General features: G+C 36.4%; 2 protein-coding genes across 4 annotated transcripts in view; both read right to left on the bottom strand.

Moving 5' to 3' along the window:
• Nucleotides 1-7,852, bottom strand: part of LOC128675754 (mucin-2) — a 59,990-nt gene extending 52,138 nt beyond the window's left edge. Inside the window, exon 1 of one of the 2 annotated variants that reach the window (XM_053755405.1) lies at nt 7,695-7,852. The gene's annotated coding sequence lies outside the window, so the exon portion shown is untranslated. The remainder of the gene's footprint in view (nt 1-7,694) is intronic. The other variant, XM_053755406.1, reaches the window with a different exon arrangement.
• A 1,302-nt stretch (nt 7,853-9,154) lies between these two features.
• The window catches only part of LOC128675835 (bumetanide-sensitive sodium-(potassium)-chloride cotransporter), a 29,398-nt gene continuing 10,741 nt past the window's right edge, over nt 9,155-27,811 (bottom strand). Inside the window, exons 4-24 of one of the 2 annotated variants that reach the window (XM_053755538.2) lie at nt 27,529-27,688; nt 26,859-26,954; nt 24,640-24,809; nt 22,393-22,585; nt 21,746-21,885; nt 20,681-20,878; nt 20,130-20,237; nt 19,503-19,626; nt 18,867-18,988; nt 18,382-18,517; nt 17,975-18,074; nt 17,581-17,692; nt 16,894-17,028; nt 16,558-16,664; nt 16,105-16,250; nt 14,830-14,889; nt 14,105-14,216; nt 13,438-13,598; nt 12,912-13,026; nt 12,681-12,829; nt 9,155-12,261 (exon numbers count right to left, since the gene is read on the bottom strand). In XM_053755538.2, coding sequence (XP_053611513.1) covers nt 12,014-12,261; nt 12,681-12,829; nt 12,912-13,026; nt 13,438-13,598; nt 14,105-14,216; nt 14,830-14,889; nt 16,105-16,250; nt 16,558-16,664; nt 16,894-17,028; nt 17,581-17,692; nt 17,975-18,074; nt 18,382-18,517; nt 18,867-18,988; nt 19,503-19,626; nt 20,130-20,237; nt 20,681-20,878; nt 21,746-21,885; nt 22,393-22,585; nt 24,640-24,809; nt 26,859-26,954; nt 27,529-27,688 — 2,892 coding nt within the window. In that variant the 3' untranslated portion in view covers nt 9,155-12,013. The remainder of the gene's footprint in view (nt 12,262-12,680; nt 12,830-12,911; nt 13,027-13,437; nt 13,599-14,104; nt 14,217-14,829; nt 14,890-16,104; nt 16,251-16,557; nt 16,665-16,893; nt 17,029-17,580; nt 17,693-17,974; nt 18,075-18,381; nt 18,518-18,866; nt 18,989-19,502; nt 19,627-20,129; nt 20,238-20,680; nt 20,879-21,745; nt 21,886-22,392; nt 22,586-24,639; nt 24,810-26,858; nt 26,955-27,528; nt 27,689-27,811) is intronic. The other variant, XM_053755539.2, reaches the window with a different exon arrangement.

Genomic DNA, 27,811 nt, shown 5'->3' with positions numbered 1-27,811 from the left:
TTTTTATACTACTTGTATTTCTTTTCCCATTCTAGGTATTTCAAACTCAAACATTTTTTGCACATTTAAATTGTTAAAAAAATACCGGAATTAACGTTATGCTTAATTTAGCTATTCACCGATTGTAATTAAGTTTCATTTTTTCTCCAAAATGTCTCTATTATTTCCAGTTATTTCGACAAAAACGGAACAAGGTTGGTATTATTTGGTAATACTTAGCAGCTGAAGCGCAGAGAATCATTGGGACAAAAAATCTTACAATCAAAGTTATGGATGATTTGAGTGAACGCTCTGCTGGCCGTTTACAAATAGGGCCTTGGGCTCAGGCGACCCTAGGAGCCGGAGCAGACCCACTAATGCGTAAGTCATTAGATTTTCAAAATTGTTTTTTAAATAACGAGGCAGTTGTGTTAGTTATCATGAGATCAGATGGCTGTGTTATTTGCCAACACACGAAAGCCACTGCCCTCCATAAGATACCTCTTCTCGTGGATTGTAACATTTATTTAACAGTTTATGTACACGGAGTGATAAGACAGAATAGTAAATATGAAATATACATAGGCTCTACTTATTTCAAATGATTTTTTTTCAACCGTCCCTTGAGAGGAGATTCCACACTATAAATGTCGTATGAGGCGATTCAAGGATAAGAACAGCGTTGACAGCTGATAATCAACTACACTGCTTCAGCATTCTCAAAGAGGGTTTACGTGAAATGGCTGCTATGTGTGAAATTCACAATCGAATCTTCAAAACTGTTAAGATATGTTTACGCTGATCTTTTACAGCGGGGGAAGCCGCAGGCAACAGGTACTCACGGATATAAGGTCTTATACCTTAATACTTTGTGCTGTGGCGTGGCCCTCATACATGGATTGTGCAACTCAGATGGAGCATCACATATGTAGGTCACGATTCTCATACGCGCTGCATACTAATGAGTGAGCGCGCCATTACTGGCGATGTTTGAAATAATGGTTCATTGATGTTGTGCAAATAGGACTACACACTTATGTTTGTTAGGCATTTGATGATGTTAATAAAGTATCTAATTACTATTTAAACAACATCACATGTGCAAGAAAAACTGCTCATTTGGAAATGATATACGTTTACTTATTTTATAACTGGCTGATGCCCGCGTAGCCGCGTAGCAGTTCAGGCAAGTTTTCAACGAATACCTTCAATTGTCATCGAAACTTAGCCCAAACTGTTTCCGCCTTCAGGTACGTGGAGGTACTCCCAGCTTATGTTATAATAGTAGAGGGTAAATATAAGATTAACTTTATTAGAGAACTATAATATGGTTACTTATTTAGACGTAGCAGTTGTGCGAATTGTTATTAGATTTGTAAAATCGTTAAATTAATCTTTTTTTAACACTTTCGTGATTTACCTCGTGATTGTATCAGACCTTTTTATCCCAATATTCCCTTGGGAGCGACGCGCGTCGCCCCTTTGGGAACCCTATGTCCTTCTCCGTACTTAAAACTACTTGTATGCAAAAGTTTAAGAACATTGGTTTAAATAGCGTGAAAAGGTAACAAACAAACAAACTTACTTTCACATTTATAATATTAGTTAGATTTATTATGTCTGTGGATTTGGAGCAATTACTTCATTCCATCATAACTAGGTTGCATCACGTACTTACAGAAACTTGGTTGAAGAGAAGGATGCTGCTGCCGTCAGAGTCTAATTGGTCGTAACGTAACGGAGTTAACTGCGGAACAACTCGCCGACCATGAACACCCTGGAGCGGAGACCGGTTTGATTGATGCCGGAACTATATGCATCAGTTTTTATTTATCACGTGCTCGAAGCAACAAGTCTAGGGCGGGGGAGAAATGATCAGAAATATCTGCGAAATAAACTGAAATTAAATTCATTATTGTGTAGTATGTTCATATGTCATTAGAAGAAAACGAATCGCCTCCATGCCAACCAAAATAGGACGCAGAGCAACAGATTTCACCTAGTAGTAGATAATAATAATAAATAAATAACTCATTTGTTATGTACGTGTCAAAACTCCTCCAGTGTACGTAATGCGACTATGTTGTTAAATGTCATCATCGAGTCGATTCGAAGTGAGACGCAGCGAACCAATCACATTGCGCCATTGCGTCGCAACGACAACCACACCGTAATGCGATTGGTTCGCTGCGTCTCACTTTGAATCGACCCGATAATGACCAGTGAAATGCAAACCCGCACTAAGCCCTAAGTACGGTGGGCAAAATTAGCCGCCTGAGAGCAGAAGAGGTATAGGCATATCAAGGAGTAGATTGCGGGGTGACCTCAACAAATTGAAAGATTTTGAAAGAAAAGGCCTGACAGATGGGTGAAAAAATAGGGGGCATTGCTGAGTGTCCACCTTTGGCAAGCAGTGGGATAGTGGCAGTCACCAGAAGATTAAATTAAGATTAAAATATTCTGATAGCAGCGAGTTCAACACTCGTTCTAAAGCTTGTAGTTGTAACAAATAGCTCGTAAAGTATTCATAACGCAGTCAGTATTTTTTTCTGCAAACAAGTAAATGCCGTATTATTGTGAATATACATGGCTATGTTATTTAAGTTTAATATGAATCAAGGTCCTTGACTTTAACTTTGACACAGAAAATGTACTCGATTTAAAATGGTTAATTTAATGTATTCAGCCGCACGTGTCTCCATAACTGGTGACCTATAACTGTTGTTGTTTATCTCCAAATACATTATACTAAGAAATTACTTGTATAATATAGTGAATACTTTATTTATTTTGTTTTGTTGGCAACAGTTTTACAACTATGCCATATGTTCCTTGTGTATTTGTAACTAAAATTTGTACGTTTTCTTTAGAAAATAAATAAGGAAATAAAACAGTATATGTCACTAAATACTTGATATAGCTAAACTAAATCAAACATATATAATATAGCTAAACCAAATAAGTATACTTAGTGATAAATAATGCAAACAAATGTGTAAGTTGAAATAAGATAACTGGAACTTCTGTAAACTATTTATTCGTGGAAATATGAGAACATGCTGTATTTAAGAAGAAATCAGCCTGTATGAATGACACGGTGGTATCTCCACGCTGCTTGGACACACGCTATAGCTGATGAGAGGGTGAGCGCGTGCCTCTAATTGTGAAGAACGTCATAATCACACAGTGACGGTTACTATAAACACACCATTTAGAGAGTATACAGAGCGAGTGATTACAGATTTTATTTTAATACACACTGCAAAGTTTTGAATTATAACTAAACTATAAGTATAATTATAGGTATAACGATTTTTTTTTCGTATACATACAGTCAATGAGTACAAAGAATTTGATATAGTATTTGGAATGATCAAAAAAAAGTCTACATAGTGTTATATCATTTAATGCATGACGATTGACAATGTTCAATATTTAAGTAAATGGCATCTAGCTGCCCCGATGCTTGCTGCGCCCTTGCAGGGCGTCACCTGTACTTACTTATTGTCTATGTAACATCTAACATTTCCACTTGTGACATTGCAATAAATAAATCTGAATCTTATATTTGGATTCATTTAGAATCTTCTTAAAATCACTAAACAACTAAATAAAATATATAACATTCTGTATTGTGAAAGGTTGTCAAGAAAATTTATATCTGCGGTGTCATACACTTGTATGCTTTATTTATTTAAAGTATAAACAGCAAATTAATGCGCTGCGCTCATCCTCACAATTAGATTGCTTCTACTAGAACTTTTGATCAGGCGATAATAGCGTGACGAATTCATTCTTAACCAAAAGGAGAGATGAGTTGGAAGGAGACTTATTACAATACAAAGAAAAAGTATAGTGATTCCGTAACTTTATTTAACTTAATCAGGCAATTTACACTTCAATTAAACAGCCGAAAAAGCAAAATTGAGTAGAACATCATCGATTGGTCACCTTGCCATCTCGCAACAATCTGAGACCAACAAGGTTATTGAACCCTGAAATAGGTAGTACGTGTCGACATTTACATTTTAGGGATCCGTAACTCATAAAGGTTAAAACAGGAACGCTTTAGGATCACTTACTTGTCCGTCTGCCAACGCACTTTTATCAGGAACGCTTAAAATCAACATGTTGAAATTTATATCGAACTAGCGGCCCGTCCCGGCTTCGCACGAGTAAAAACATAATAAATTATACACCTAAACCTCCTCCTTCCTCAGGATCACACTATCTATTGGTGAAAACCGCATGAAAATGTAGTTTTTGAGTTTATCGCGAACAGACAAACAGACACGGCAGAGGACTTTGTTTTATAATGTGGAAGGATAAAATAAAATCATTTACGTAGCATATTTTGCAATTTTAGGCAATTTTCAATGGAATCCCAGCCTATAGATACCTACTTACACTTAGATTTTTCCCATTATTTGTATAAAAAGGAAAAATCCAAGTGTACATAAAATAGGTGAAATTTACGGACCCATCGCTGCGCGAATCCGACTCGTACTTGACCAGCCTTTTCTTAATAAAATCTCTGTCGATCTCTTTAAGTGATTCACAATAATAAATGGTCATTCGTTTCGCATAGCTTATGCAGCCCAGGAGTGCGTAGTATACATAATTAACTATAATATATACCTACATAATTACATATATTGGAAAGCGTTTATTCTATAAATTAATTTTAGGTAATTATCGATAGGTAGGTAAATAATTATTATAAAATATATTACATATTTTACACCGAAACCTATTAGATAAATGCATAATTATGTAGCTTTTACAATAGGCTATATGTCAAATCAGATACTTTTTTTAAATGTCAAAATTTTTTATGGTGCGTCTATAATAGCATGTATTGTCACGGATTTTGGAGTCAAACAGCATTCCTATAAAAAACAGTAAGTTTCGTAATTATTAAAACTGATCAATTAAAGTGACATTAATTATCGTGTTTGATTAAATTAAATACCTTCATATTTTCTATTATTTACCCAGTCGAGTGGCCAATTAGATACGGCACAGTTTATATTATTGGCATTTATTTTTTTTTATTCAGTTCAACATTAGGTGAACATACTAAGGTACACTTTTTGAATATAAACGATTAAAAAAGATAACTAATTTTTCGAAATAAACAGAAACCTAACATTATGTTTTTGTCAATATCACGAATTCTAAGCATCGATCAAACCTGTATAAGAATTTAACTTTGACAATCTGCTATACAACTGTTAATACCGCATCAAATACCATTCAGTAGTTTTTGCGTGATGCGCGAATACAGACAAACAAAAACTCGAAAAAAAAAAGTTTTGGCTTCTATCAGTCAATATTTGTTTTTCATTAATAACTCCTTTGACAGTTTTATTATATACAGTACAGTTACAGTTTTATTATATGTATACTATGTATAGATAATATTGTATTGATTGTCTATCACAATAAATCTGTACTCCTAGTATTATTTTTAGCGAACAAGTTTCCCTTTCATGAGTTTTTTGCATACAATGGCTGGTTCGAGAAGGCCACTCAACGCCAATACAGCAGCACAATAATACCTACAAAACTTTCCTATGCTATGCACGACTGAGATTAATCCTGTTATCTATAATATTATCTTCTGTAATATTTATACTTCTATTCTCAAATTATAGAGCTGAAAGATTTGTGTCAATTTTTGTTTGTAACAAAAATATTTAAATATATGATCGATTTTTCTTAACATCACGAATACAGGCGAAGATTCATCAATTATAGTAAAAGTGTCAATATGAATTGATAGAGGGGAGAACTTCAATATCTGATTTCTTTAGTGGGGGGTGATTATTGTAGAAAAAAAACTAGCTGTAGCCCGCGTCTCCGCCCGCGTACGCTCCATTGGGAGAAAATCATGGGACCACAAGAAAACAGTAGGGGATTGTATACTGACGTTAATGCGAAATTGATAGAAATTATTTAATCTTAACACAGAATTTTATTCCGTCACAACCAACTCAGGCAAGGTATACACGAAGATGGCGTTTTTCTAAGAAGTTTTAAACACAGTTTTAAATAAGAAGTCGAATGCCATTGTTTTTAAATGTTTTTGTCCTGTTCCAACAAAGATGTCTTTCATTTTCATTATTATTCTGGATCCCTATAGAAATGAGATCGTAAACATGTTCGGAATCATTGGCAGTACCGGTACATGAGTCAGTTGCATGTAACCTGGTTACCGCAGGAGCACCGGCGACCTGGATACCAGTCTAAGAAGTTATTATGTCCACATGTATTAAAGCCACTTTGATGTAATGACACTAACGTTTACCAATAACGGATGTAAAATAAATGTGGGCTTATTATGAGGCTAGATTAGTACTTAGAATTCTAGATGTTACCGGCTTTGTGCAAAAAAGTAACCATACATGGATTTACTTCAGTTTCTTCCCAAAAAATCTTATGCAAACCAAGTCAGAAGATAGGTTGGGTTGTAACAGCGCTCCTAATCATATGGGCGTGCCTCAGGGCTCCATTATTGGTCCTTTTCTATTTCTACTTGCGCCAGACTAAAGAAACTGGGTGTAAACCCATCTTTGAGCCTCTTCAGATCTACACACCAAAAATAACCGCAAAATTCTCCGTTTTAACTTGAATGAAAGACAAACAAACACTTTCATTATAATAATATGTATTTTTGTTTAGGTCGATTATTTTTTATAACAATCATTAATTCTTGGCTAGGTTGAGCCTTTTTTATGAATCATTAGTTGTATCTATCATTATCTCAATTCAAATCTCTAGCTTAAAGCCGAATGTCCACCGCCTCCTCGAACTTGACTCGCATAGCTTAGCAAGATTTGTTATATGGGTGTGCATCCACCATCGAATTCTATACACACGCTAGTAAGGTGGCCAGAAAATGTCCGTTGCCGGAAACTTACCTCAAAAAATTCTGGAGATTTACTAAAGAAATTCTGATCTGGGAATTTCTTAATATATATTTTCAAAAGAAACTTTTTTCTATGCTACTCGATGAAATCCGTATGGAAGCCTTGCTCAGCAATGTAATATAGGAAACTGTCTGTGCGAACTAGTTAGTTCATAGTGGATTTTAGCTTTAAGGTACCTAAAGGTGAAGGGATTTTTGCACTGCGAATCAAGGATATACAATCAAATAGTTTCCTAAAGCCGACAGATCAATCAATGGTTTATAAATTCAATTTGATTTGAGAGACCCGATGTAATATAATCATAATTATTATTTTTTTATAATTGAAATAATAAGTTAATGAGAACTAGCTGTTTGTCCTAGAGATTAATTGACGGCAGTTTCTGTGGATATTTAATTGACGATCAATTTTAAAAACACACATAAATTGCGTCAATATATCTTATAAAATTACGACGAATTATTATATAACCACGAAATAATGAAATAAATAATATGACAAAATACGTATAGTAGATGCGTAACTAAAAAAAATCTGTGTTTACAAAACATTTGTATCAAGATATTACTTTTGTAATTAAAACACGTAGATATAGTAGATATAGGTGTTACAATACATTAACACCTAATCACAATTAAACATTAGCCAACATGAATATCAAACTACAAAAAAAATCACGTCGACTAAGCGTTTCCCGCCATCACAAATTTAATTAAAAAACTTTATCGAAGCAAAACATTGACATAAAAGTATGAAACTGAATTAAAATCACGTGTTACGAACCTTTGATGTTGTGATCCGTTAGTAACAATCCACAATATCACTACACAAACGTCACAATAAAAAGTTTGATCACTAGTAAATATATCTATCCGCGTGTACTCGTCTGGCCAACACGTCCGCTCGCCTCGGCGTACACAAAGCGACTGAATTCAATGTGGGTGGACCAACACTGGTCAGACGACACGCACGAGATAATGATTGCAATATGCTGTAAATTAAAATGGAAACAGAATGGAAATTCAATGAAGGGAAAATGGAAACCCAACAGAAGTAATTTCAGGCCCATGATACGAGCTTAGTAAGCGCGTGTTATGGGCCCACTAACACAGACATCCAAAGCCGCCGATATGTGAAATAATGTGTTCTAATATTTTTAATATTATGGATTCTTATGCCTTACGTTCATATCGCATTGTATTATTACATAATTATGATAATCTTCGTTCGACCGAGCAACTCTGTTAATCTTCATCTACCTACACTGAACTAAACTTTTACACGAATCACTATTATTGAAAGTTTGTGGGATAATCTTTGTAACATCTCGACCGATTTCCAAAATGCTTTTTCCAACCAGTTTCCTAAGTAATAAAGGGTATATTTATTCTGATATTCCCACGGGAGCGAACCCCGTGACGCAGCTAATGTGTGGTAAAGAGGTGATATTATCACCTTGTTTTACAAACCTTATCAGCGCGCAGAAAAGTTATGGTTACCTATACCTTTTCTGCACATGAAATATGTTGTGTCCGCACAGAGCGATGTTAGAAAACGAATAAATCGCGTGTACACAGTGTGTTTGTCAATAAATTATGCGTAAGAGCGCCGGACTGCAAGAAAGCGTGCGGAAAATCTCGTTTCTTGTGGCGGGATGGCTTCAGAAAATACTCTAACATTACTTTTCGAGCAGTTGTGTAAAGAAGACATTTTACTCATGTTAGGTTTTCATAGATCAGGTGACCGCTGCAGCCGCGCTGTCATTAAGATCCGTCAATTTTCTTGCGCAAGGAATCATTTCCAAAATCAATCATTCATAAAACTGACATTACCACAGTACAGATTAACTATTATAAAGTAAAAATAATAGAACTAATTCTAGTCTTTGTTAAAATTTGAAAAATTGTAATTACATCACGGCCGCAGCGATAGAAACGCTCTGAAAAACACCCATCAACAAAAAGAAAGACTTAATGGGTTAATTAGACAAAATTTTTGTTTAGGTCGATTTGAGTAAAACGCAATATTATTTAATAGGCTTGTCATTTGTTTCAGAATGTTTCAATATTTTGCCCTGCTGATATTGTAATCACCTCGGTAACCAAAACTCCGTTTCTGACTTCATAAATTCGTGCAAATAGACTCATTTTACATAGGACTTGAAAGACATATTTAAACAGTGCCCGCCATAAAAGTTTCTTCAAGAAGGCTGTCGAGCCATTTGTAGAAATAAAATAAATATATATTATCACGTCATTTATTCAATCTCAAACAAACCATTTTTCACAAGTACAGTACGTAAAGTGCTTTATCCTATCACTAGCTTGTAATAAATAAAACAAGAGGGTTGCATAAATTATCGGTGAAACATATAAATAACCATGTAAATGTAAACAACTTCATTAACAAAAAAAAACAATCAAAACAATTTAGCCCTTTTGATAAACAATATAATTGAAAAATTGAGAAAAGTTTTGAAAATTTCATCAAAGAAAAAGATAAAAAAATTAAAAAGTGAAACAAAAAAAATCTATACAAAATTCACTGCTTCAATTGAAATTATTTATCAAAGGGTTTGCAAAACATGAGTGGACACTGGAATTGATAAAACCACTCGCTATTTTACCAATAAATTGTCGTCTTGTTATTACGATACTAAATTATTGTCGCAGCATTCTTATTGTGATAGTTCTAAAGGAATGTATAAAGGTTCGTCAGGTAGAATTTTATTTTAAAGCGAACGTAGTATAGACATGTTCAATTTTTTTAAGAATATCTACCTTTTAGACGTAGACAAACACATAATATGTATAAAGGTAACCGACCACTAATCGACTTAAAAAGCGTAACTGCTTGAGATTACTCACAAAGAACTAAGAATTAAACTTTAATTAACCATTTATTTAATTAACATCTCCAAAAAAAGAATCCAATGTATTTTTTTTTTTAAACCAAAATGCATATACACGTATTTCATATTCATGAAAAAATACTTAACAAATTCTGCGTGCGTTTTTTTAAATATTATTTATTTCTATACACAAAATATCAATTTATAACAACAATCTGCAAGGTTGTACAAGTGTAAATGATATCGCGTACCTTTTTGAAAAACATGCGAACCCTCTACGCGTATATTAACAAAACACATGTTAATAGTCAATTCATACGTCAATACAATATTATTTACATTTCTGTGAATACAATAGTAAAATTGTCGAAACAGTAAAATGTTGTATGTACATTCTTATGATCTTTGTATAGTTTACAAATCCACCTTAATTTAATAAAAATATCCAAAAATATATGGCTACTTCACGCTTCACTTACAACATTGGTCGATATATGATAGTTATGTAAAAATTGTCTAAACAATAAAATGTACTTAAAAATTCTGTAAATGGTGTCAAATGCTAATATAAAAATGTACATAAAAAATCGTAAAAGTAGGCACATACTATAAAATCTTTTAGAGGTTCTAGTACTTATATTTTTAACTACGCAATAAATAGGTATTTAGTAAACTTCCCAAAAATATTATAACATTGAGATTTGTTTGTTCAGATCAAAGCTATTCTAGATTTTATTTTCACTTATATCGATCTGATTTTTGAGACAGATAAACGTATCAAATATTATATAAGACATTAATTTACCCACAATGCACATATGCAATTCATAATAATTATGCCGTTGTATTTTATGACTTACTGAAAACATTTTAAGATTGAAAATTAGAAAACGTCTTCACCATTAAAAATACGTTGACTTTAATAAATCATGTCAAAGGAATAAAATCGTGAATATTATTTTTGCCAAATACACCAGTGCACTATTTAGAATGTAAATAATGTTTTAACTTAAATACACTACACACCAAAATCATACAACGAAACACGATTTTTCATCAACATTTGATATTTGTAAATCCGCACGCGACACCAGACGTGAATTGTAAAAACATCAATTAAATATTCAAACACACACTTTTAAAACATGATTCATATAGTCAAAGTTAATACCATAATATTTCATTTTACGAAATTATATTTCTTAATTTCTAAAACCTGTTTTCACTGGTAATATTTACTGAAATTGAACTATATTGTTTTATTTAAACACAACATTAGACATATCAATGGAATATTGAACGAGATTCGTCTGTCGATTAAACTAAAACGAACAAAGGTTCAACAAAAAATGAATAAAATAATTTTAAAATTACATTTGAAATACGCAAGTCAAAACGAAGTTTCATTGTCTAAATTTCATATTATTACAAAAATATATTTAGCTTTGTTAATACGATTAAGTTGGTACCACAAAAAGACAACCGCACATCTACCTACATAAAATAATTGCAAAATCACCGATACTGCCATTGCATCAAGTGAACAACACAGTACAGTCAACAACACAACATGATGTGTTGTTGACTGTACTTTAACACTAGTTCCTACATAGATCACTTCTGTTACTTGTGTATATTATTATGAGAAACTAGCCTATTATTTCTCGCAATACAGAATAAATACTAGGTATAATCTCGCTTAGGATATCTGTGTATATGAGAAACACGCCGGTACTTTAACGCTAGTATATGAGAGCTATATATATGAGAAACTCGAAAATTATATCTCATTACACAAATCAAATTCTGAGAATGAAGTGTGTATTGTATATGTGAGAAACACGCAAACATAAAAAGTCGGTGTTAAGAATAAAAATACAAAGCGGTGTGGTTTTCTCGCACGAGAAAAACATCGACGGCAGTAGCTATATCGTGCAGCTACGCGAGATACAGGTATTTTAAGATAGATCACTCATATTACCTATGTATGTGAGAAACACGCCTATCAGAAAATCGAGTATTTTGAAGGCTTATGCTCTCGCATTCAACAGAAACATAATCAAGTCCAAGACAACTAATGTCAAGAATAAAAAGTGCACCCAGTGACATGGTTACCTCGCACGACCAATATTACCTGTATATATAAACCTATTCCATCTCATAACAACCAAAAATATATACATATATATCAGATGAGAAACATACCTAATACATCTACCAAAACGAAATAAACTCACAGAAAAAATAAGTGTTATGAGTAAAAAGTCAAGACAGCGGCGTGGTTCCCGCGCACGAGCAGCACGCGGTCGGCGGCGGTGGCGATGGCGTGCAGCCAGGCGAGGTAGAGCGGCGGCGGCACCACTCCGCGCCGTCGCGGCAGCGGCAGCGTCACGCACACGAGGCGCGCGCCCGCCGACTGCGACACGATCAGCTCGCGCAGGCGCAGGTGCCGGTGCGTGCGCTCGCGCGCCGCCGCCAGGTCCGCCTGCGTGATGCCCGCTGCGGGGTGGCGTTTGCGTTAGATAACCATTCTTAGCGGCCATTCTTCATTTTAAGAAAACTTATTATAATGGGCAAAGAAAGACGTGCTGGTAGACTCAACAGAGTGGAACACCTGTTTCGCCTGGTGATGGATAGGTATAAGTTTGCGGAATTGACGGCACTACAAGAATAAGAAACCCGCATCAAAATCCATCGTGTCGTTGTAAAAATCTAAGCATACATAGGGACTGACAAACATCGGAAAGCGACTTTGTTTTATACTATGTAGTGTTAGTGATAGTCCAAAGTGAATAGGCATTTTTTGAGTTAACATCCTGGACCGTATCTTTGCTTTCGATCAGGCTAGATCAAAATGAAACTCACTCAAATTAATAATAATGACTTTTGTGAACAAGAAAAAATATATAGATACTCACTATGTTCGTTACTGTCATCGCTCGTCTTAAAAGGCGCTATGAGCCTGTCGAAATAGGCGAGTGTGGAGTCCCGCGGCCGCTTGGTGATGTCCGGGATCATCTTCAATGCGGAGTAGTCGATCCGGAACTTCGATAGCAGCGACGCCATACTGAAAGATAGTCATTTTACAAACTCTGGAATAAAAAGCGAAAATTTGAATGTCTTAACAAAAAAAAAGCAGAGCAACTAACTTTCTCTCTTCGATCTCCATCTCAGTGTTCTTGTTAGCGAGAGTGAACACGCGCAATGGACTCGAAGCCCACGCTCGCCGCGTCGACAGAATATACGGCAGAAGGAGGGTCAAACCTGAGTAAACATATGTTGTAATATAATAAATAAACTTTTGTATAGTACACTGTATAAATAGAGACAAATTGAGTTATTGTAAGTTTAAGACGTGGTCTATTAATTAATTTATTTATTTATTTACGAACAACTTTTACATTGTGTCTCCAGAGTCGCTACATTAAAATGGATAAAGCTGTAACTGAGTGGTACCCAAGAACTGGAAAACGGAGCGTAGGGGGTCGATGATATAAAGGAAATTGCTGGCAACAACTGGATGGCGATGGCCCAGGACAGAGATCGTTGGCGGAGACGGAAGGAGGCCTATGCCCAGCAGTGGGTCACGGAGCTGCAGGTGGTGATGATGAAGTATACACCGCTAGAAATACACCGCTGAATGTTAATACACCCCCATCATCATAGGCAACTCACCGCCGTCGTCGTAGAGCCACCAGACGTCGACGGTGCCGGCCTGGCGCTTGGTGAACTGCTCCACGGACGTGAACGAGGACGCGCGCCGCGCGCCGCCCGCCAGCGCCCTGCGCACCGCGCCGCCCACGCCGCCGCCCACACCGCCGCCCCCGCCCGACCTACTGCGAGGGCATCAACGATTGCTTTTAAACCGGAAACTGCTACCAGAAAAATATTAACCGTGCTAAATCCCGTTAATTTATTTTATGCAGTTCAAAGCGAGAAAGTTTACAAAACACTACTGCTTACTGCTATCAGAAAACGTACGAAACACGCGAGGAAAAGCGTGAGGTGCTCTCTTGTCCTCGCGTGTTCTTGACTGCAATTTTGGTTATTACGTCGTAGTTGAGTAAGTGTCAGAGCACTGCCATTGATAGGCAGAGTCGTAGGTTCAATCAATAGGTTCCATCCAGAATTACTTCAATTCATTAAAGATTACATAAAATAATACATTGTTTTAAAATTATTACTATCGAAAGTCTTCCTTGGATTGCGCTAGTTTGGCGCGAGATAAACTGTTTGGCATCTACGATTATAGCCAAATGTAATTCTACAATTTCAAATGTTAAACAAATACTACAAATAACATTGTGATGATAGAAACAAACGGTTTTGATAAATGACTTACCTCTCCTCTATGATGGTAGCATCTTTGCTCCCCTGAGCAGCGCCGGGGTCGGCCACCACGCCCGCGCGCCGCAGCTGCGGGGACCCCATCGACACGTCTGATAGACTGCTTCCTGCAGATTTCGTTAAGATTTCTATAATGGATTCCGGCAATCCATCGAATAAATTCGAAAAAATACGGTGTATAAATTAATCGCCTGTTTCACCATTTTCTGATAAACTATCATATTGTAATCTGACAGATAAAACTAACAGTTAGATAAAACTGTGTGATGTGATTGAGTGAAAATTATGTGTGAAACACAATTAACACTTTCAGTAAGGTACATCCAATATACATTAATATGTAAGTTTTGTGTATAGTTAGCGCGTACATGAATATACTCAAAATCATTGAAATTCAGCCACAGTTTCAGCTGCATAGAGATTCATTATATACTTGATATGCGGTTAACTGTATAATAAACTTATATTATTATACTACTGAGCAAGCAAACAGGCATGCGGCCCACCTGATGGGAAGTGGTCACCGCAGCCTATGAGCGCCTGCAACACCAGGGGTGTCACACGCGCGTTGCCAGCCCTAAATAAATTCACGCCCTTTTTGAAGAAGTCCATATTCCACAACCTCAGAATACGCGTAAAGCGAGCGTAAAGGGAAACGTATAAAGCAAGTATAAAGTAAACAAATAACAGGAATGATGATTGACATGACAAGCGACTTACCAACGGAGTGGTTTAGGCTCTCAGTAGACTTGGCCTCTTTGTAGTTATCGCCCATGGACCCTGCAGAGTGGTGAGGTGATCAAAGCGCACATATAAACGGTTAGACTAATGGCAAAATTATTTTTCTATTCGGTCCCAAGATTTGACTGGCAGAGAATGCTATATGGCATTAAATCCACCTATTATTTACTTTTATGGGTCATAACCCAGTCTCCTTATCCATCCATAAGGAAGGCCTGTGCCCAGCAGTGGGGACTTTTAAATGGCTGTTGATGATGATAACTGTTAACTTTTTAAGATTAAATACATTTCCGTTCGTAAAAGTTTCAACATTCAATATCAAAATTTACTATATTTGCCTTTAGTCTCACATTTCTACAAGTTAGAAAATGTTTTAAAAGTAAATTAACAAATGTTTAATTACAAATGGTTGTTATAAACACAGACTAAACTAAATTAGTCACTACCAATGGAGTCAGCAAACATTGTTAACACTTATAACAAATACAATCTAAACGAGTATGCAATTAGGTATACTAAATTTAATTGTCTAATATAAAAGCCTTAAAATTACACCGCTGGAACGAGAAACAGCAGTTGTCTATATGTTTCTCATTAACAGGATTATTTCAAAAAAACTTCACAGTTTTCTCACTTCTTTTGTTTATTCAGTCTTAGCTCCTCTCATATCAAGTAACAATATGCAAACGCGATATACATGGGCGTCTCTGATTGTTATTTGACGACCTCGGTGGCGCAGTGGTAAAGTGCTTGCCTCTGAACCGAGAGGTCCCGGGTTCGATCCCCGGTCGGGTCATGATGGAAAATGATCTTTTTCTGATTGGCCCGGGTCTTGGATGTTTATCTATATATGTATTTGTTATAAAATATAGTATCTTTGAGTTAGTATCCCTTAACACAAGTCTCGAACTTACTTTGGGGCTAGCTCAATCTGTGTGATTTGTCCTAGTATATTTATTTATTTATTTGCTATATTTAATGCCATAGATATTACTTTATCTACAGTCTGTACAGTCTCTAGTACCATTTACCAAAATATTAAACACAATACCTTTAAATTTTCACAATATTTATCTGTGCCACATAAGTTTCTCAGTAAATTTCGTACTGATAGCACTGGGTAGATTTAGGATTTGGCCACTGGTCCAGATCTCCAATACCTATAATTGCTCACAATATTTCTCTTTGCCACTTCAAGTTTCTCGATTAATTTCAGTGGGTAGCTTTAGGATTTGGCCAATATAGTATACATACGTGACATGTTCAAAGGCGTGGTAGCGGCGCCGGGTAAGGCCACGTCCTGCAGGAAGGCCTGAAGGTCGTCATCTAAGGCGTCCGCCGCGAGTTGTCCACCCTCCACTCTAACTAGCGCTAGAGCCATATGAACGTCTAGAGCTTTGCTGTAAGAGGGATTTTACTATCAAGGTTACTAGTTGAATGTTTTTGTATAAAAAAGTCTCAAGTGTCATGCTTTTGACGACAACGAATCCTACCTATACTATTATTATAAAGAGGTAAGCGTTTGTGAGTTTGTATATTTGAGGCGGGTAATCTCCGAAACTACCAAACCGATTTCAAAAATTTATTCACCATTAGAAAGGTACCATTATCCAAGATTGCCATAGGCATATATATTTTATCTCAAAATTCCCACGGGAGCGAAGCCCCGGGCAACATCTAATCCTATTATAAATATATAACACTTACTGCATAACTTCAACATAGTCCACCATGTCCGACCGGTCGCAGGAGACCCAGTCCTCTTTGAAGCCCATCATCAATATGTTTGGCTTCAACTTGCCCAAACCGCTTGTCTACAAAAACATATAAACTAAAAAAAAATGTCGAACACACCAGACCACAGTCTAAAACACCACAACACAAAACAGTAAAAAAAAATAACTTATGAACTTATGAAAAGAAAAAGAGAAAAATATACTTGTGGAAAAAACAAAAGCTACACATTCAAACTAATATCATAATAAAGATTTAACTTGTCATACAGAACATCGTTCTTTGTATCGAACAAACAGTAAAACAGACCTGTATGAGCGCACTGGCGCCATTTTTGAAGCTAGAGTCGTCAACAACGGTGTAGAACGCCTTGATCTTCCTCCTCGTGAACCACTGGTACGCTCGGGACGACAACGCTTCGCGCGCGCGGTGGCTCACCTGACCCTTATAATAAGTACAACCATCATCATCTACAGCCATTTATACGTCCCCGTCTGAGCTCAGGCCTTTCTTATGGATAGATAAGGAGTATTGGCATCCGTACATATTTTAAAAAGAAGTCTCCCTGTAGTATAAACGCGAGAAACTCAAAAACATAACCGACGAATTTTTATACGGTTATTACGGTGTACCAATTGATAGTGCGATTCCGTAGGAAGCTGAATACATTATTATAGTTTGACCCGAGTAAAGCCGGGACGCGACGCTAGTCTAGCTAGACAAAGCGAGAAATACCTTTTACTAAATTTTTATCTTTAATCAAAACTGAGAACGAGAGAAATGTTTAATTATTTATATAACAATATATGTACACAGAGATACAAGAAAGGGACAGACATACACACATATTATCACGCCTGTTTCTCATAAATAGTAGACCGAGACAAGGGATTTTCAGAGACATTGTAGTCATTTTAAGTAAAAGTGTCAGATTATTTAAGTCGTCGATAAATAATTACACACTACTATATATTAATAAACCAAGTAAATGTTTACCTGAACAATATGCCCGCACAGCATCAGCGAAAGCCCCTTGGTGAGGAGATATGCGAAGTCTGTCAAGATAGGCCTCTCCGCCGGGAAACCGGTAAGCACCAGAATTTGAGGCCTGGAGAAATATTTTTAATGATCAAAATATACCTAATATCCGCCTCGAAGGATCATGTTCGAGAAGGACCATAACTATATTAATTTAGTTCAACTTTATTTTTCTTTATAAATGAATGAGTTTGATGTGATATTAGTCCATGCCACTGAATCTCTCTTTCTCTCTCTCATCATCCGTGTTTTTGGTTTGACACAGGGCTGCGACACCGCGAAGCCCGTGATCAGTGTAAAGGCCGTTGTACATCACCGTAGTAATCAAAATTAGATGTTTAAATAACTTTACCTGTAATTTTTAACATGTTCCGTGACTCTGTTCAGATGATGTACGCCGGATAGCGCGGTCTTGTAGCTCTGCGCTTGCGTAGTGGAACCCCAATTTACATCTGTGGATAAACTGTTTCATAACTTACCGAAGGACAAAATTTGATACCGCAATGTACTGATTATTTCTTCAATAAATATGCAAATAAAAAAAAATACATGTCGTCTGCCCTAATCTCAATCGGAGAGATTTCGATTTCGTATCTGAATTTTATACATTACTTAAGTCTCCCGTTAATGGCGTTTGAAATACGTACATTCAATTTGGAATACGTACGTTCATACATCTATCTCTAACCGATATATGACTATCCAATAAATCGATAAATGTATGGTAAGTACTTAGTTTGCTAGCAAAAAAAAACATACCGGGCTTCCGGTAGGAGACCAGCAGATAGAGCGTCAGCAGACAGCCGAAGGTGACGAGCGCCGTGAGCCACGAGATCACGAACATGATGCCCACGCACAGCACGGCGCCCGCCAGCGACAGCCACATGTTGTACAGCTGCCGCATGTTATGTTCAATATTAATATAAATAAATATATTAGGATCACACGGACTGAGCTAGCCACAAAGTAAGTTCGAGACTTGTGTTATGAGATACTTACTCAACGGTTAAATATTAAGAAGCGGTTAATAATAAATTTTCAGAATGTCCACTCCGACCAACTAAAACAAGGATCCCATTCTCATATAATCAAAATTTAATATGTCCGATTTTTTAAGGTCGTGCACTGCACAGTTTTTAATTTCGCAGAAAATAGCGGAATTCGGAAACTTTAGTGAACAGGTAAGATACATTTTATCTCTGAATTCCCAATGGTTGTAGTGAGTGAGTGCAGTGGAGACTCACCCTGAAGGTGGGCCGCCAGCCCAGCGGGCGCGCGAGGCTGGCGTGGAATGTGGCGAAGTTGATCAGCGCGTACGCCGCCAGGAAGAAGTTGGAGATCAGCGGCGCTATCTGATTCAGGCCACCTGACGATATATATATCTTTTTTTATTTCCACTAATGACCAAACCTTATTAGAAAATTCGAAACTTCGAAACTTCCAGTTTCGAATTTTAAAAAATTAAAAAATATATAAAAATTGAAGAAAAAATGGCGTGAACTCATAATTTATAACTGGCCGACAAGTCCAATCAGAATAAAGAATAGGTTGGCAACATATCACTATGTAATCTCAATTCCATCAAAAAATTCGCCATACATTTAAATTTCTTCGTCAACTAAAGCAACGTTTCTCAACATATGTCTTAAATTAAAAACAAAAATGTCTTAAATTAAAAACTTGCTAAACACATTATCCATCTAGAATTAAAAATTACTGAAAATTATAAAATGACAACATTTTGTACTTCATTTGTTTGTTTGAAAAACTTTTTATTGTACACAAAAAAGTATGTAAATTAACGAGAAAACTTAAGGCAAGAGTGAACTTATGCATTGAATTATTATTTTTTATTAGTAAAAAGAGACTGAACCACTCACCAATGAGTATGAAAGCGGTGGCTATGATGAACGTCAACACATATCCTCTGACTGGCTCGTTGTTGCTGCCGTAGCCCTTCGCGAAGAACTCCAGATATGGGTACAGCTTGTCTTGGCATAGCGCCTGAAAATATACTTTTTTTTTATATTTCTGTTAAATCAAGATCTTTATTTCAATTTAGAATCAAAAATTTACTTTAAACTGTAACTTTTTTTTTTATCTTAAGTGAAAAATAAACTTGTTGTGGTGGTTTCACACTAGAATAAGACCACTTTATTTATATTGTACTTCCACTTTATATTATATACCCCGTGGGTGACGTAGAAGGCGACTAAGGGACCTAAGCGGCTGATAGGCAAAGATAGCATTCCCATAGAGGATTGACGTTGATGTAGCTACCAATAGCGGACAGTTAATTAAATTATTTTAATATTTATTTGAGCCTATAAAATAATTTATACATATCGGCCATGCAAATGCGTCATAATGGAAAAAATTGATTTGGGGGCGGGTACAGTCGACCGCATGTTGAGCGAAATAAAGGATCGAAGGGCGAAATTGCAATGAATTTGATTAGGTTGATGTGTTATAAACTGTACCACATCGGTGTAAGTTATAAGTATTACCTGAAATACTTTCGGGGCGGAAACCAGCGAGGCCAGTGCAGAAGACAGGGTCGCCGCGAAACACCCGCCGTAGATCAGAGGGCCGAAACCTGACACCAGACGGATTACCTGCAACAATCGGTCATTTTAATGGTAAATATTACAAGACATTGTAATGTGAACCCAATAATAATGGACATTTTGAATTTGTTAGGTTTAGAGCCTTTTCACGACATAATTCTTGTAGATTTCTAAATGATATGTAAACATTTTGTGAACAAAGCGTCTTGAACATTGGGTTCTCTTTTCTACTTTTCTTTTCCACTTCGCACTTTCTATTTATCGACAATTATTTACGTTAATTTATCACCAATATAAATGAATATTAATATGAGAAAACCTTAACCTACACTGGAAGTTATCTATATGTTTACAATCTAAATCAGAGTTGTCAGACCACTAAGAAAACCTCATTATCATCCGTATATCATCCATCAGTCTTTTTTATCCCACCGCTGGGTTTAGGCTTGTCTCAATTTATGCAATTCACCCCTTTCGCTAGGAAAACTCACCTCATTACTATTCTGCAGCCCGTACTGGCACGTGCCGTTGACTTTGCAATCCGACATGGTCCAGGAGACCAGGTCGTCCATGCTTCCCGAAGCGTCTCTGAGCACATTCCAGCCGGCTATCAAGGCTATGAGGAGATACGAGATCGTTGTCAGGAGAATTGCGAGGAGAGTGCCTTTGGGGATGGATTTTTGCGGGTCCTGGCAAAAATAAATTGTACAAAATAAATGAAGAGAAATTTTGAAATAAATTTAAACAAAATTGATTGTTCCATACATATTAATTAATTAAATTAATTATTAATTAAATTCTTTGTGCAATATTACAGCTACCATTTCGTAACGTTCTTTTAGTCTCATGGCTGTGAGCATAAGGATCGTGGGCATTATGTGGATTGTAACACACACAAAGACTTCCAGGACAGTATTAATGGAGTTGATATGAAGACAAGCTTTTAAAATCAACCCCTGACAGGACGGGGTGAAATCAGGAAGAACATCTGTATGAAAGGAATAACTTTAAAAAACAAGCTATTCTTACAATGTTGTATGTGACAATTACACTTTAAATTTATCACTCGACTACGTTATCGATGTAGAAAACCCAAAAAAATACATGCCTAAACCAACCTGGGCGTGAAAAAAATATTATATTTAACGACTTCTTTGTTTGGAAACTTGTTTATTATTGAATCATTGAATTTAATGATTGTGGAATCTCGCTAACTATAGCGAAATTTTAATAATCAAGCATAGTTTATTACATACTAGGTAAATATAATAGTATGAAGACGATGTCTCCAGTTGGCTAGCAATACTGTCTTACTACAAGAAGATTGTAAGTCAAAAGCTAAACACATTATTAGCCAAGAATGAAAAGATACTGACGACTATAAAAGGTCATTTAAGAACATCTAAAAATTGATGCAAATGTGTTAGGTAGTGTTAGGAAATGTTTAACTTTGAACACAGTTTAAAATCTTTTACAGTCTCACCACAAAGATTCGAAATGATCGAATACCACTATTATACACTCGATAAGATGATTCTAAGAGTGTCGTGTCTTACCTTGAGATCGCCGGAAATGTTAGCGCCGGCCAATATGCCAGTGGCGGCGGGGAAAAATATGGAGAAGACGGAGAAGAAATTGTGCTCCACCCCCTCGAAGAAGCGGTAGTCCGGCCATAAGTTCTGATGTAGTACCGTCACTGAAATAAAGAAAAAAGATTGACCCAATAAAAAAAGATTCGTATGCTTGATCAGCAGGCTTTAAAAAGTCAGAAACAATGGACAATTGATCAGCTTGTTTGATAAGTAGTAGAATTTGATAACTATAAAATAATCATTTAGGCATTCGAGCGTTCTGTTCCTAACTTTGCTAGATCGAGTGCTGACTTCAATTCACAAATTCTCCCCTTTTACAAAACTAGTTTAAAATCAACGCTGTGTAATCCTAATAATATTGTAAACGTGAAATTTTCTTAGAAAAATTTTTTGATTGTGGTTACTCTTTCCCGGCAAAATCTGGATGGATATCGATTAAACATCGTTATAGTAATACATGGACTGTACATTATTCGATAAATAAATAGCTACGTTTAAAAAATATATTCAAAGTAAACGGGGATTGATTGTAATCAATCAAACTTGGTCGGCGGTGCTATTTATCCGGTTTTTCCGGTATTTTATGCCGCGAGAAAATATACGGAACTCACTATTATAGCCCACGAAGCCCTGGGCTACTTCGAGGTCGGACTTAGGTCCGATTGCCGAGCCAATGCAGAAGTCTGCGATAGCTGCCAGTAAGATGATCAGTAGTACTATCTGCGCCTTGGCCTCCCACTCCATTCCCACTATCACTATACCAGTGAGAAAGACTATCGTGATACAGCCGTATATTGCTTGGTCCTGGAAGAGACAAATTATTTAGCACCTTAATTTATTTTTAAATGACATTTTCCGATTTCAGTAGTAAAAACTATAGAATTATTAGGCATTCGTAAAATAATGTTAGTGCACGGTAGACAGAGAAAACTATTGTAAGCGTAGCCATATGTGATAACTGTTTCATACAAATTTTACCGGTGCAACGCTGTTAAGTCCTAGTAAAAGGCGACACGCGAAAAGGGACAAAATATAATGGCGCGTTTTTCTCCTCGTGTGTTTCTGGTACGCTTTAGGATTCCGAAATTCCATTGTAACCATAAATTATGTTTTGCTAGTTCATATGAATATAGATTCTAGTGTTAGCTCAGTGCATATTGATCTATTTATACCAACAAAAAATATACGAACAGACGAACAGGTACATATTTCGTTTACGATCCGACGGCCTTGAAAAGTCAAATCCGTATCAAAATAAACAAGCATAAATGCGATCATTTGATCGATGCGTTTATTGATTCAAGTTATTTAGATTTGATTTCTTTTGATTCATTTCATACACTGGCGTTACACATACACACATACTTCTTGTGAACGAACATCAAGTGAGGGAGACTATTTTTTCTAATAGTCTTAATTTATATCACAATCATTGGTGGGTCAAATCTAAAACGGTGTTAGTTTAAATAAATATATATTATAATCAGCACTCGGATCACAATCATAACCTGTTTTGATATACCTTTTGACTATGTACATTATGTACTTTTATATATTATTAGAAAAAAAAAAACATTGTAAGAAACAATAATGGTAAGCCGATCTGGCATGATAGGGACCAACACTGTTGAAACGAGTTTCTTTCGGCATTTCTTCTCAGTAGTGGTCGTTCCGAAATGCCAGTAGTTTGTAGCTTGTGAGAAATAACTATAAATATAAAAATTGACGAGAAAAAGTGCCTGTGAAGGTCTAATTTCTGAATAAATGATTTGAATTTGAATTTGAATTTGAATCATTTAAAATTAGAGACGGTGAGTTGCGAGACTCGAAGGCCATGTTAGATGTATGGCGGCTTCTTAGTGGAATAGATTGCTAATTGCTAGAAGAATCTCCATGTTTCCCTTTCTTTGGAAGACTAGCATTTAAATTACTTTTGTAAATAGTTAAAATCCTCGATTGCTCATAAAAAAATCAAAGATCTATGCCATTACGGGACTGCACGTGTAATCTCCTACCATGTAAAGATAAACATTTGGTCAAAAAGTCACGCTCCTGCACATCTGCGCGTCGCATTTGGTTCGTTGTAGAGTTATCAATGTGTGAACTGTGAATGGGCCATTAAAGATCAATTCATATAAGCTCGAATATGTCATTGTAATAGTAAGTACTCATAAATATTGTTCAAGACGGTGTAGTCATGTTGTATAAAAAATATATTAATAATCAGAACGGACCAAACCCAACATTTTTCTAGCCTTTAATTGATTTACACTCTCACTTGCCTCCTCCACTTATACAGTGCGGCTTTACAGCTCTCTTATACAGGACGGTTATATATATTTTTTTTACAGCTACTAAATATAAATAATGTACAGGTATGTAACGTGTATGTGCCTTTTTATATCTTTATTTCGGATCATGTTACAATAACGCGTGGACACGTGCGCGTTTGACGCATGTACAATATTTATTAATAATGAAACGCATAGTATTTCAAGCTACTTCCCTTCTTTCAAGCTACTACCATACAACGGTGGAGCCATAAGCGAGGCTGCATATTGGTCAAATATTATAATAGTCATTCCGACTCGGCAAGAAGAAAAAGAAAAAGCTACTACCCAATTCAAATGCAAGCTGGAGAAAAATAAACGATGTTATAATTACTAGTTTACCTGCGACTTCATCAGCGTAGAATAGTTAATTAACTAGTCATTTAGACTTTCAAACAAAATAATTAGCCTATGTTTGAACGAGGGCTTTTGTATAAATGCTTACCATATTTTATCAAAATCAGACAGACAGACTTTCACATTTATAATTTTTATAATATATGGACAACATATGGATTAATTACTCACCCAACTCTTGCTGACCATGTAGGCAGTCTCAGGTATAAGAGTTATCAGCGACTCCCCAAAACCAACCACGTACATGGCACACGCGACGGCATTGGCCATGGAGAAGATGAGCCCGATGGACCCGCCGAATTCCGGCCCGAGGGAGCGAGATATCATATAGTACGTGCCGCCTGTAACATTATAAATTTGAAACTGTTTCGCATTCATTACATAAAAGAAAAGAAAATACAAGACAAGAATCAATAATGAGGCGAGAAAACTTAATACGATCGATTGTCGCGTATAATACTGCTTTGACACGGAATTTGAAGTCTCAATACTTTATCGATGATTTGTAAGAAAACTAAGGAACATAGAAAAAATGCATACAGCATTAGTTAAAAGTACTTCCTTGTTGATATAAATTTATTTCGTAAACTTGTAGTAATAGACTATTTTCAAAAAGTTACCGAATCTTTTAATCAACAGTGTTTAGAACAAGGTTCAAGAAAGCATATAATGTATAACTGAATTTCCCATTCGTCAGACGCGCGCCATATTCAGAATTCGAATTTTAAAAAAAATCATAAAATTTGATCTGCTGAGGTTAGCGAAATTAATGCCCAAGGGCCAGGTGTTTCCTACTAAACCGGTCGAACCCCAAGGATAACTTAGGTAGTATGTTGTACACATTTTACCGGCTGCCATCTGGCTTCTAAAGCGGCATGTTATAAAGTATACATTGTACCCTTAGTATGACTGACCTTACCCTCATTGATCACTATCATACAAAGTATACATTGAAAGTCGCTCTCTGCCTGTAATTCCCTCTGAATGTTAACTCTTTTCAAGAAACTACTTGAAATGTCCTCGTCGAACCTTGAAACTTGAAGTAAATACGTTTCTATATTTTTATTAAATGTGTTAGTTATAGAACCGAATCCATAGCACGGTATTAAACGTATTATAAATAAGTACCTACCCAAATTTATGATAATTAAGTTGACGTTAATTCATTATTGTAATCAAGTCCGTCGAGTATTTTTCCTATGGTAAATTAAGATGATATATACCTGAATGTACTTACGTATTCATCGGAGTCGAGTGACGTAAAAATAATGTGGCTATGATTATTGAGACCTTCGCGATTTAATCTGTACAGTGCTAGTAGTTTGTAGCTTTTGTAAATGTTATTTAATTTAGAATATGACGTGAAAAAGTGCCTGGAAGGACTAATTTCTGAATAAATGATTTCACTTTGAATAATAAGAAAGTGTCAACTTTTAGAAAGTGACCAACTAAGAACACGCTGGGATAAAATTGAGTTAGAACAGTGCCGAAAAATTTGCCATCCCGAGGGAACTATCTCGTATACAGCAAGCAATAACATAGATTAATTTAGCCAAAGAGTAAGTTTAAAACTTAAGTTATGATATACTAACTTAACATACATATACAAATAAATATCCACCCAGATAACCAATCATTATCCATATTGACCAGATCGACAATCGAACCTGCAGTACCTCCGTTGTAACGGTCCGGAATGATGGAGTCAAATCCATACTTTCATGATAATAATGAGTGAGAAAATATATTTTTATTTACTCGTATTAAATAAACTCAATAAATATTGCACAAATTTTGATAAAATTTAGCACAGAGACAGACAAAATCTGGACACAAAAGTAGTAAGATAGGCTACATTTTTAATTATGGTTTTACCTGAAGGAAGCTAGTTCTATACATATAAAGAGACTCTAATTGCCGTATATATATACTCTATGTCAATAATAGTATAACAGCGAACGCCCACCAATAAGAAAGATGTTGTTTTGACAAACTGTCACACTAGTGGATTAATGATTTGATGGAGCACTCGTTACTCGTTTTCGTATGATTCAAACAGTGCTGTGGGTGTTAATATCGAAATGTTTTACATTTTGAGCTTTTTCATATTTCTTTATCCAAGTCGGTTAAAGCAAATATTATTATAAGCTACTAGCTTTCGCCCGCGGCTTCGCCCGAGTTAATTTACCCTATGTCCTTCTCCGTACTTCAAACTATATGTATTCAAAATTTCAAGAAGATTGGTTGAGTAGATAGAGCGTGAAGGGGTAACACACAAACAAATTTACTTTTGCATTTATAATATTAGTTAGGATTCCAGAGGAAGACTCCTTCTAGAATTATAAGACAAACACATCAGCAAGTTTCAGTGATTTGTCTCCGTATCATACCTCCTTTGATGACTCCGTTGGTGCTGATGGCCGACATGGAGAGCGCAGTTATGGTGGTCACCACTGACGTCGTGAGGATCAGCACGAATGACTGCACTGCCGACAAAGAGTTGCTTATGATTATGGCAAAGCTATCGTAAATCATGCCAGATCATTACTGTCACCGGTGTTAACGATAACACACATGTACCGGACACGAAATGTACCGGATGACACACATGCTGCGGTTGAAGAAGCCCCACTTGGTTCGGTTTTCGTGGCGTTTAGGCACCTACTTCAGCCTGGAGACTGTTTAGAGACTTCCAGTATGGCTCGAGGAAGGTCACCCCTAACTAAAAAGTAACTGTTTTTCCCTCATAGGAATTTGTAACGGATTTGTGACGACCTTTGTGCTTGTGCATTAGCGGTAAAAGGTCTATAAAAAGAAGACTAGAGGTAGACCTTGTTACAGAGGTTGTCTGCATGGGTAACTCACTCTAGTATATTTCTTCCGCCAAACAGCAGTACCTGCATTGTTGCGATCCGGTTTGAAGAGTGAGATAATTACAGGATACGGCGACAAAGCGCATACGACACAGTGGTATTGCAGGCGTTCATAGGCTACAGTGTTTGCCTACTATACCTAAAATAATCCATGATAACTCATATTCAATGGGGACATGAGACTTACCAATCCCAGCCTGCCCCACGACCCACGAGAGACGCAGGAACAGCATGACCCCCCAGATATTGAGGAGGCATCTCATCAGCACACCTTTGATCCAACCGAACTTGACCTGTGAGCTGCCCATCGTTGGAGTCACTAGGTCTTTCTCTATAGCTTGGCCTGGCTGGGAAGAGAATTCGTTTGTGATAAGTAACGTTCATAGAACAATTCGATAATGCGACGATTAGAGCAGTGACGATACACACCTGTAATAACTCAAACAGGCACTGTCAGCAGAGGCATGTTA

This window comes from Plodia interpunctella, chromosome 15 (genome assembly GCF_027563975.2).
Source record: "Plodia interpunctella isolate USDA-ARS_2022_Savannah chromosome 15, ilPloInte3.2, whole genome shotgun sequence".
In the NCBI taxonomy this organism is placed as follows: domain Eukaryota; kingdom Metazoa; phylum Arthropoda; class Insecta; order Lepidoptera; family Pyralidae; genus Plodia; species Plodia interpunctella.
Note: the sequence above shows the minus strand (reverse complement) of the source record. Positions and strands in the feature narration are given on the sequence as shown.